This window comes from Mus pahari, chromosome 18, assembly GCF_900095145.1.
Source record: "Mus pahari chromosome 18, PAHARI_EIJ_v1.1, whole genome shotgun sequence".
NCBI lineage: Eukaryota > Metazoa > Chordata > Mammalia > Rodentia > Muridae > Mus > Mus pahari.
In genome coordinates this window covers 33,146,338-33,158,071 of record NC_034607.1, presented here as the reverse complement: position 1 = coordinate 33,158,071, position 11,734 = coordinate 33,146,338, and the positions used below count along the sequence as shown (strand labels likewise).

Here is an 11,734-nt window from a genome sequence, read left to right as displayed (position 1 = left end):
TATGCACTTTGAGACACGTTCCCGGGATGGGCTTCTAAAAAGAAGTGTGTGGTTCTTGGAAACTGTGCACGGTGAGGGTAAACCACGAGTGAAAGTGCGCGGAGTGGGGAGGGTCGAGGGAACAGGGGTGACGGAGAACGACCCACACGTAACAGACACCCCACCGAGCGGAACGCACGACTCGGTCCTCCGACCGATAGGGGGCGCGCTCCGGTCCCGCGTGGCGCCGCGCCTGCGCTTCCTGCCCCTCCCGGTCCGGGATGCTGCTACCGCTGCTGCGGAGAAGCTGCTTCCCTTCCTCGACTCCCGGCGGCGGCGGCGGCGGCGGCGCGGAGCGGTTGGAGGGTGCGCGGGGGCCCGGGGCGCGCGGACGGCGGCCCGAGCGCGAGCCGTATGCGTGCATGGATCCCAGCGCCGCGCTGCACCGGCGGCCCGCGGGCGGCAGCCTGGGCGCGGTCTCCCCGGCGCTGTCGGGCGGCCAGGCCCGCCGGAGGAAGCAGCCCCCCAGGCCGGCCGACTTCAAGCTGCAGGTCATCATCATCGGCTCCCGCGGCGTGGGCAAGACCAGCCTGATGGAGCGCTTCACCGACGACACGTTCTGCGAGGCCTGCAAGTCCACCGTGGGTACGCCGGGCCTGTGGCGGGTGGGCCTGGGGGGGAGGTCGGGGCCCGGTCCCCGTCCCCATGGGAGCTCTGACCCTCTCCCAGGGCCACGACGACCCATCCCACGGATACCCGGGCATTCCCGCCGTGGGCACATCTGGCATCCGAGCCGCACACAGCCCGGGTCCCCGTGGAAGCCCGACCCTCTCTTGTGGCCAGACCGAGTTTTTCCGTGGCCTTTCCGCGGGTGTCCGACCCCCGGAGCCCGGACATTTCCTCCCGGAGCCTTCTCCGGTCATGAGGTCCGGGTGATGCATCCGCGGAAACTCCCGGACCGTTACTCCAGTTCGCCCAGGAAAACGGCTTTGTGAGCCGAAAGTAGAGCTGAAGGCCACCCACCAGTGTAGTGCCCCGTGGTTACTCACCATCTTAAGCGGGACCGGACCTCGCAGCTTTTCAGGCTGGAGGGATGGACCAAGGTTTGCTTTCTCATTTTCCGTCTATTTTCGTGGTTTACTGCAAAGAAGTTTGTTGCAGAGACAGTTCGCGCTAAAGCTACACTCGGGTTTCTTTCTTGTTCTGTACACAAATGTAGGGCAAAGGGATTTCAGCTGTGTTTATCCTTGACCTCAAATAACCGGGTGGATAGGCGGGCAAAGTAAGGGCGATTTCCCGGCACCCACCCGAGGTCGGTGAATTACCGGGAAATCCATAGGTAACGCTCGGGTTACCTTCCTCAGGATCTGAATTTGGAATGTTTTTAGTGACGATGGATTGACAGGGCTTGACATAGAGGTTTGTTGGGGTTATGGGGAAACAGTTGTGTCCATGGAAAAGCTACCTGGAAAATTCTCATTTGGGGTGGCCTATAGAAAAAAGGGGGTGGTAAGCAGGAGGGACTGGACAGAGTCAAAACATCTAGCGTTCTCCTTGAATCCCAGCCCCCGGGAGAGGAAGTTGGATCTCCAAGTTTGAGGCCAGCCTGGTCTACACAGTGAGTTTCCAGGACAGACAGGGCTATGTAGAGAGACCCTGTCTAAAAACAAACAAAAATCTCAGCTTGGAGGTTTGAAAAGCTAAATACTAATACACATATTTTCCGTTGTAACCATTGATGGTTCCCGTTTTGAGATGAGAATTCTGTAGAGAATTTTAGGGACTCTCTTTAGATCGTAATTGGTAAGCTGTCGGGTAACAAAACTGCCACGGTTCTAAGTACTTATAGGAAAATTAAACCTCCAATTTTCACACTGACTTAAATTTCCTTTTTGATTATGCCCCTTCTTGCTTTTTTTTTTTTTTTTTTTTTTTTCGACAGACCATTTTGGAAATATTTATGCTTCTTCTACCCTGTTTGTTTTTTTAAATGTTTGTCTTGGGGACGTGTTATTAGAACCCTGTAACATAATTATACCCACCGCAAATATCCAATCTTGGATCCTAAGAGTGTGCAGGGAGTTATTAACCAGGAAATGAGGCTTATATTGTTTTGTTTGTTTCTGACATAAGTGCAGTAGGCTTGAATGCAGTTGAGAATTGCCAATCGTTTATGGCCCCACACTTGCAGATGCAGAAATGAAAGCTAATGGTTATATTTAATGTAGAAGGGAATTAGGACAGCACACCCACATTCTAGGAAGGTTTCCTAGGGCTCATAGAAGTGGATCCGTGAAGACCTGGCCTGTCCTCCTGAGAAAGATGGGCCTGCCCTGTGAGCTCTCCCCTTGTTGGCAAAGTGAAACTTACCTGGGACATCATGGAATTACATAGACTACCAGGAAATGAGTGGAAACAGGCCTCCTTACATACATAATTATACGTACAAGTATACGTAAGTATACTGAAGGTGGTTGAATTTTTCCCTTGAATGTTTTTGTTTACTTCATATCCAGCCTAAAGTAATTAATTTCAGTAAGTGTTTCTTGGTGTGGGGGAGTTTGGAGAAAGATGGTAACCGTAGCTTAAGGAAAGCCCAAAGACACTAAAATGCTAACAGGTGCCTCTTCAGCTCCTGCCTCTGGGTTGAGTTATTTTCTAGCCAGCCTGTGGTTTGTTGAGCACCTGCTGTGTGTTGGGTGTTGTGCCGCCTGTGGGGGTAATGTGGAAGCCTAGCGTGGGCTCAGTGTGCAAGTGGTGCCAGCAGGCGCCAGATTACAGTGCTCAAGGGGAGCATAGACAGTGAAGAGTACTTAACACATAAGCCTCCTGGCTGGGGCCAAGGGCTTGTTAGAGGAGTCCTTCCCACTGAGCCAGCCCTGTGGAGCCAAGTTCATTCCTTAAGTTCCTTTAGAAAATGCTGTTTAAATATGACCCTGGGTGTGGTATAGCATTGTAGCTACCGCTTGAGCGGAGCTTGTAGGTCTTCCTATGGCCTGTTTTCTAGTTCCTTTCAGCCTAATACAAAGAGCCTCACAAAGAGGAGTGTCTTCCCTGATGCTTTCCTTACTGGGTCAAGGCTGCTTCTGGAAGAGACCACAGTCCCCGAGCATGTGTCCACCAAGATGGGTCACATGGCACCTGTCATTCCATTCAGAGGCTGGGGGGGGGGGGGTCCTGAAAGACACTTTTGACAGGGACTCAGACACCTGTGGACCTTGTGTAACTGGGTCTGTGGAGGTAAATGAATGTAAAGTTTGAATCAGTGAGACATTGCTATTTTTATTGTTATGATTAATAATCGGTGCATATTGGGCTTAAAACACACAGAACTCACAAGGATGTGAAAAGATACAGTGTTTAAATTGTTTGATGGGAATTATCATGATTTTTTTTCAAATAGATTTGTATTTGCAGAATTGAGTTAGTCTGATACAAGTGGAATAATCAGCCAGCGCTGGTTATTAATAATTAATCAAGGGGCAGCTTTATGAAGATAGAAAGGTAGGAAAAGAAAACTTGTTTGCTCCAGACGTCGGGCACCCACCTGAGCTGAAGTTCACAGGCTCCTGTGCCAGATTTTCTAGTTTCTTCTTTTCCTAGACTGGTAGTTCTCAACCTCTCTGATGCTATGACTCTTTAAGACAGTTCCTCATGCCGGGCGTGGTGGCACAGGCCTTTAATCCCAGCACTCAGGAGGCAGGGGCAGGAGGATTTCTGAGTTCAAGGCCAGCCTGGTCTACAAAGAGAGTCCCTGTCTCGAAAAACAAAAACAAAAAAAAACAGGAAGAAAGAAAGAGAGAGAGAAAGAGAGAAAGAAAGAAAAGAAAAGAAAAGAAAAGAAAAGAAAAGAAAAGAAAAGAAGACATTTCCTCATGTTGTGGTAACCCCCAGCCATAAAATTATTTTTGTTGCTACTTCATAACTGTCATTTTACAACTATTATAAATCAGTCATACTGTAAATATATGATATGCAGGATCTCTGCTATTCAGGATGACCCCTGTGAAGAGTCATTTAACCCTCAAGGGTGCTTGACCCACAGGTTGAGAACCACTGGCCTAAACAGTGACTGACATACTGACCCACTTTCCTGCCCTGGATACCTGTGTTATTGTAAACATACTTTACATGCTGTGACTCCCTAGGTATGTGAGTTCGCATGGTCACTTTCTGGGTGAAAGATATAGAAGCTGTGCTGAATCTGTCTTCCTTGTACTGTATTCCCTTCATTTAGTATAAATAGCTTTTTTAAAAGTATAGCTCAGGGCTGGAGAGTTGGCTCAGTGATTAAGAGCACTTGTCCTTGCAAAGGACTCTGAAGGTTCAATTTTCAATACCCACATGGATGCATACCACCTCCTCAGGCACCAGGTGTACATGTGGTATGCAGACGTACATGCAAGCAAAATGCACATTAAAAATAATAAATAGGGGCTGGTGAGATGGCTCAGTGGGTAAGAGCACTGACTGCTCTTCCAAAGGTCCTGAGTTCAAATCCCAGCAACCACATGGTGGCTCACAACCACTCGTAATGAAATCTGATGCCTTCTTCTGGTGTGTCTGAAGTCAGCTACAGTGTACTTACATATAATAAATAAATAAATCTTTAAAAATAATAATAATAGATAAATAAGCTGGTTGTGGTGGTGCAGGCCTTTAATCCCAGCACTTGGGAGGCAGAGGCAGGAGGATTTTTGATTTCGAGGCCAGCCTGGTCTACAAAGTGAGTTCCAGGGCAGCCAGGGCTACACAGAGAAACCCTGTCTCGAAAAAAACCTAAATAAATAAATAAGAAAATTTTTCTGTTTAAATAAAAGTATAGCTTTTCAAAAAGCAACTAAAATGTGTTTATTTGGGAGCTGGAGAGATGGCTCGATGGTTAAGAGTGCTGCTGCTCTTGTAGAAGACCAGAGTTTATTTCTTGGCACTCATATGAGGCAGTTCGGAACTGCCTGTAATTCCAGCTCCAAGCAATCGGACACTCTCTCCTAAACTCCTGTACTAAATGACCTTCCTGCAATATTTATAAGGCACATGAAACATAAGTGTTGTGATTAGACCTCAGTCCAGTCTCTTATCAACTCATTATGTATATGAAAGTATTCTAAAACCTTTGAAACACAAGTAAATTGATGTAAAGTTTTCTAAGCCAGAATTCTGTTATTTCTGGACAGTAAGATTTCCCCTTAAAAATGCTAGAGACTGCCGTGGGATCATCGGTTCTTTTGTTTTGCCAAGTAAGAACATTTTCAAATCCACCCCACTATCACCAGCTGAGAGAGGGAGAGACACGGGGGGGGGGGGGGGGAGAGAGGATGAGAATAAAGAAGTAGGGACGGTCAGATAGCAAATTTAAAGCTCTTTGAATTTCCCTCTGAGGACCTCTGACCTCAGCAGTTAAAGCTCCCCAGCCCCGCCTTTGAAATGGAAGCACCTCTGCACTAAGGTCTGAGGCCTGCTCTCCGAATACAGCTAAGTACTTAGAGAGATGCTGACCGGTGGGCACAGTCCTTGTGTGACCTTCCTGGGTGTCCTCTATAGTTCATGCAGGGGTGGGTGTGCCTCAGCTACAGGGGCTAGGCCACCCCTGCTGGAGTACTTGAACTGACAACAGAATTGAGGGCCCATAAAATACAACCAGTGAATGACTTAAGTCCCTGCAGACAAAACACCCATGTACATAAAATAAAATGAAAAGGGAGAACTAGGGGGAAAGCCCATAATTCCCTTCCTAAACATCGAAGAACAGCACAGTCTCCTGAGCCACCCCACTCCCTGCCAGAGCGATGTGCCATGGCAACTAAGAGAGAAGCAAGAGAAAGAGGAACTGAGGTTTGGGTCGCCTGGCACTGGGAGGTAGTATGCTGTGACTGGGTTTATTTAAAGGTGGTTAGTGTAAGCCCACAGGCTTGTGCGATGTCCGAGTTGTGACACCCGGTTATCTTTCTATCTACCTGAAAGCTCTTTCAGAGAAAAGCTATAGGTTTTGGAGTCAGTCGTATAGGGAAAAAATAAAAAAATAAATAAAAACCTGGTTAGACTTGGCTCCAGAGCTTCCCCTTTATTTCTGCTTCTCACACTGAAGAGGGAAAGTTTTATTAGGCCTCTATTTATTATGGGGTCAGAGTAGCGATGGCCTCTGTTCCAGCCTGTAGAGCCAGCCAGAAGCAGTCTGTTGGAAGTCCTTGAACTGGCTGGAGAAGAGGCTCCTTTGAGAATGATAGGCAAGAGATGTTTTACTGCCCAGGCATCAAATAAATTGTTCCCAAAAAGCATTGGCTTGAATCAGGAAAGAAAACATGGCTTTGTACAGTAGTCACTAAGCAGGTATTTTTGAGGGGTTCTGTGTATCTGCATCAGACCATTCAGGGAGCCATTTAAATAGGGCACAGAGTTAACACCTGGCTTATCCCTTCAGAGGGGAGGTGTGTCACAGAGAAAGTGACGATCCAGTGTAAGAAAGAGGTGAGAGCTGTTGGGTTTCATCAGGGGGAAGAAACTGATTATATCTACCTGTTTTCTCTCTGTTGTATAGCTTTGGTGTTGGAAAAAACCCATGGAAAACAAAACTACATACAGAAGAGCTACCCTAATTGAGTGCGGTTATGTTGTTACTTAGTCCTGGAAAGCCAGGAAGCAACAATACAGACCTAACAGGAGCGGTGTATATGTGGCTGACGGGCCTCCCTGTCCATTCTCCTCAGTCTGACTCTGACAGGCTGCTGATTCCAGCCCTTGGTGCTGTTTATTAACAGTAAAACAGGCTCCAGCGGACCTCTGGCGGCAGGGCGTGGAGAGTCTTCCTGTTGCTAGCCCTTCTTAATGGAGAAGTCTCTGAACTCTGCCAGAACCCCGGGATATCACCATCCCCGGTCATGCTTTTGTAGAATAAGAAGTTAGTTCTCTCCTGTTGTTAACTAAAATTAAATTGGAAGCCAAAATCTTATCTTTTTTTTTTTTTAATTTTGACTCAAAAAGAGAAGCTCTTGTCATTCCTACAGCCCTCATGGCCTTTCGTGTGCTGGAGAATTTGGTAGGTAGCAAGCTCAACCTCAGTTCAGGCTCCTCTGTATGTTACCAATGCTTCTTAAAGTAGACCACTCCCCTCGGGTCCCTCATACCTTAAGAGAGGGTTGGGGAGGCCGGGCATGGTGGTGTGCACCTTTAATCCCAGCACTCTGGAGGGCAGCAGAGACAGATGTATCTCTGTGAGTTAGAAGACAGCTTGGTCCACAAAGCAAGTACCATGACAGCCAGAGGTACACAGAGAAACCCGTCTTCAAAAAAACAAAAAGAAAGGAAGGATGGAAAGGCAGGTTGGGGGAACCTTCTACCCTCCCTGGTTCACAGTGTAGGAATAAGCGTGGTACCGTGTCTTAGGTGGCTGGCCCAGAAAGGTAATTCATCATTCTGTTTTCCATAGAAATACTATAAATGCAGAAACTTCGAGGAAATGCGTCTCCTTGAACCACACACAGTGTATTCGGTACAGTAAGAAATACCAAGTGTCAGGCACAGGCATGGTGAAGTAGAGCCACCTCACAGTGCCTGCACTGGGCAGCAGTAAAGCTGGTTGAGCGCCTGGCTTTCTCCCCAGCTGTTTCCTATTGTAAATGTTTTCTTCCTCTCTGGAGTAAGAACTGGCGGGGTCCATGGCGCAAAGAGTAGCAGACATCCACTGATGTCAGGTTTCATTGACTTGTGCATAACAAAGTGCACTTAAGGGATACATGGCAATGAAATAATACACATTAGCCTCTTAGAGTAGAACCTGGAACATAGCAAACACCAGAACAATTGGTTCTTGGTCCTTTTACTTAAACGGAGGGAGAAGCACCATTTTTCTGAGCTTCTTCCTGTATACTTCCTTGAAAACAGAGCGTGCTCCAGGAGGCATGGCCACTCTGCAGTACTCTCCCCTGCCCTATGCTGTGTCTCTGGCTGTGTAGTCACTCTGCCTATTGGTTCCTGTGGCTATGTGTTGTCCTGTGCAACTATGTCATTTAAGGGTGGGAGGGGGACGTTCCAGGGTGGTCTGCATTTGTCAAGGCCAGAATGAAAGGGAAGGCAGAGCTGCAGATGGACCTGTGCTGTCCACAGCCCTGAGCGCTTCTGTTATGAAACATGGTCCATTTACAACTCCCCCCCCTTTTAAAGATTTATTTTATGTGTGTGGGTGTTTTGCCTGCAAGTATGTCTCTGCTGCACATGTGTGCAACACCCTCAGAGGCCAGAAAAAGCTGACACAGGTCTCCTTGAAGTGTAGTTGCCAATGGTTGCAAATCACCATGTAGATGCTGGGAACCAAACCTAGATCCTCTCTGAGAGCAGCCTGTGCTCTTAAACCACTGAGCCATCTGTCTAGCCCTCCCTCATCCCCGTTGTGCTCTTTAATGGTGTCTTTCTCAGAAATGATCACAAGATTTCATAATTAGAATATTATTTTTAGTTTTCCTGAATCCTCACAGCAGCACAGCATAGGGAAGAAAAGTCAGCCAATCCATGAGACTTCACACAGAGGATAGTTTCTGGGGTTGGTACAGTGTTAACGTGCAGCTGTGGAGGCAGCTAGCCTCATCACTCTCCTTCATGGTGAGCAGACTTAACCTCGCCCTTACTTTTCATGGGCCATGCAGCTTGGGCAGGAGACACATTTCCTTCAACAATAGTAGAGCTGTCTGTCACACACTCAGTGCCTCCCACCCAGTCTTGACACGTCTCTTACTCTCTCACTGCCAGTGCAGGGATCTGATGTTCAAAGTGGCTGACATAGTTTGTATAAATACTGTGTCGGAGCTATAGTGCCACAACCATTTTACATGGAGACCTGTGTCAGGGCCTGGGACTCCATAGCCGTGTTAATGTCGGGTATAGTCCAGTGCGGTCTGGGACAAGCTGGGGTCTTGGGTAGGCAGAAAAGCAAGGTGATCTACCGGATGGGGAAACTGGGAGGCTGCCTGTTATCAAAGACATGCGCCCCAGTGTTGTTTCTTCTTCAGGCTGGAAAGGATTGTGAAGAAAGAGGAGTCTGTGTGTTTCTGTGGGTTTTCATTGTGTAACTTCTTAGGGTCCAGAAAAAGAAACAATGTTTTGGAAATGTTTTTCCCTTCTGGCCCTCCTAGGCACCAACCCTTATGCTATGAAAGACCACCCAGAAGGAAGCAACACGAGGTTCAGGTCTCATGACAGGATATGATGATAATGGGCCATTTACAGAACCCAACACATACCTTCTCACCCATCTGATTTTATAACAGCCTTGCATTGTGCACACAAGTGTGAACTTGAAGCGGGATTCTGCTGTTGTGTAAGCACGTGGTCCCTCAGTGACTCCTCCTGTCTGTGATCCCGGGTGTCCCCTGCAGGATGACCTGACAGTACCCACCTGATTAGGCTGCCGTGAGCTTTGGGGGTGAGGCACTAAATATGACTGTCATTGCTATTCAAACAAATGAAGGTTGAGCCTGAGCCACAGCCCCTCAGAGACCACACATTGACATTGACATTGATGATGAGAAGCCTAACTCTGTAAGCTGAGTCCTTTCTGGAAACATTGTTAAACTAGTTTCAGAAGATTTCTAAACAACTGGAAGCTTAAATGTGGGTCCCTGTTACCAGAGTAATTACTGAGGGGCTGACCACTCCTTGAGAAGTGATGGGGTAAATAATTTGTTACCAGTGATCACTGGGCTGAGTGTGCGCAGTCTAAGTCAAGGTGCCTGTGCTTTACACAGTTACACAGGAAGTAAAATGTGTCTGCTCCCACGCACACACATGTGAGCACAGGTGTTCATACTTGTTGCTTCCATTTCACATCTGTCTCCTTTGCTTCTTTAAAAGCAAACAAAACAAAACAAACTGGTCAGTCCTGGATATCCCTAATTTGTCCTGTTAGTCAGCGTTTCTCCTTGAATACACCACATTTAGTGGAGAAGAGAGGCTGACTGTGAGCCTGGGCAGGAAGCCAAGGATGCTGGGTCACTGGAAATGCGCAGCCTATGGGTGAGGCCAGCAAAGAAAGACTGTAAGGGCCAGGAATGGGGTAGGAGCGGGTAGGTGTGGTCAGGGAGGCTTCCATGGGAAATCTAGGATTTAAAAGGTTTCTGGGCAGACAAGAAGGCTCTCTGAGAGTGCACTTGGTTGCCAAGTGCGTGGTGTCTTAATGTGGGTCAGTGTGACCCAGCTTCGGGGGCAGGGACTGTCCCCATTAACCCAAAGGGAAGTGAGGAATGTTGCTTGCCTGTTAATCAAAAATCCTCTGAGAGGGCTGGAGAGGTAGCTCAGCGGTTAAGAGCACTAGCTGCTCTTCTGAAGGTCCCAAGTTCAAATCCCAGCAACCACATGGTGGCTCACAACCACCTGTAATGAGATCTGACACCCTCTTCTGGTGTGTCTGAAGATAGCTACAGTGAACTTTAGCTTTGGGCTGGAGTGTGGGCCTAACAAGCAGAGGTCCTGAGTTCAATTCCACATGGTGGCTCACAACCATTTGTACCGTTACAGTGTACTCATACAAAAAATAAATAATAAATCTTTAAAAAGAAGCAGCCTCTGGGAAACTGTTTTCAACATTGATGACGGGCTCTTCACCCCTTAAGTACACAGTTCTCCCCTCCTGTCTCTGCTGACTGTCCCTAAAGCTCCTGTAAACAGTTGAGACTGTTGATGGCTTCTAAATATATTTATTTATTCATTCTTTCTTTCATTCATTTATTTATTTATTTTTGGTTTTTCAAGGCAGGGTTTCTTTGTGTCTCTTTGGCTGTCCTGGAACTCACTCTGTACACCAGGCTGGCCTCGAACTCCTAGAGATCTACGTATGGGGTAAAGGGGTGCTTCACCCATCTCTTGCATTCATCCATCCATCCATTCACTCATTTGTTTATTTATTTTGGAGAGGAATAGTTTTAATGAGCTGTTACCATTTATAGAGTGGGGGGGGGTTGTTGGGTTTTTTTTTTTTTTTTTTTTTAGATTTACTTATTCTAGGCCATGAGTGGTTTTGCCTACAGCACATATGTGCACCATGTGCACACAGCTCTTGCCAGAGTCAGAAGAAGGCATTAGATCTCCTGGAACTGGTGTTACAGGAAGTTGTGAGCTGCCATGTATGTGCTGGGAACTGAACCTGGGTCCTCCTCTTTGAGAACAACAGCCGCTCTTAGCCACATTTCGGCCCTGGTTCATACACTTAGAGATTTAGCCACTTACCTGCACTGGGACTCTTCTGTTGAGGTTACAGTGTGGTTGTGGTTGTGGTTGCTTTGTGCACACACTTGGTTCTGCTCAGTGGTTGAGCAGATTCCTTGTCCTGTTGAGTATCTGATGATACCCAGGCCCGTTTCCTCATTCTGAGTATTAATGCCTGATCCTTTTATTTTCGTTCATTAAGTTTCATGGTTAAGAGACATGACCCTTGTGGAGGCCTGCTAAAACAGGCAGGTTTTTCAAGCTAGTGAGAAGGAGTGGAGAGCATGGGACACGCACAGGCCCAGCATGACGTAGCAGAGAAAACTCTGTCCTCTGGACACAGACAGCCCGCACTGGCCATGCAAAGGGTTCTGTCAGTTAACTGCAAGCAGAGCTCAGGAGAGATGATGTCACTGGCCAATTCTCTTCAGTAAAAGAACAAATTTACAGCCGGGCGTGGTGGCTCATGCCTTTAATCCCAGCACTTGGGAGGCAGAGGCAGGCAGATTTCTGAGTTTGAGGCCAGCCCGGTCTACAAAGTGAGTTCCAGGACAGCCAGGGC

At 47.5% G+C, this 11,734-nt stretch overlaps 1 protein-coding gene across 1 annotated transcript in view; it reads left to right on the top strand.

Annotated features, from left to right (window-relative positions):
- Positions 1 to 309: 309 nt before the first annotated feature.
- The window catches only part of Rab12 (RAB12, member RAS oncogene family), a 24,387-nt gene continuing 12,962 nt past the window's right edge, over positions 310 to 11,734 (top strand). Inside the window, exon 1 of the mRNA XM_021217943.2 lies at positions 310 to 624. Coding sequence (XP_021073602.1) covers positions 402 to 624 — 223 coding nt within the window. The 5' untranslated portion in view covers positions 310 to 401. The remainder of the gene's footprint in view (positions 625 to 11,734) is intronic.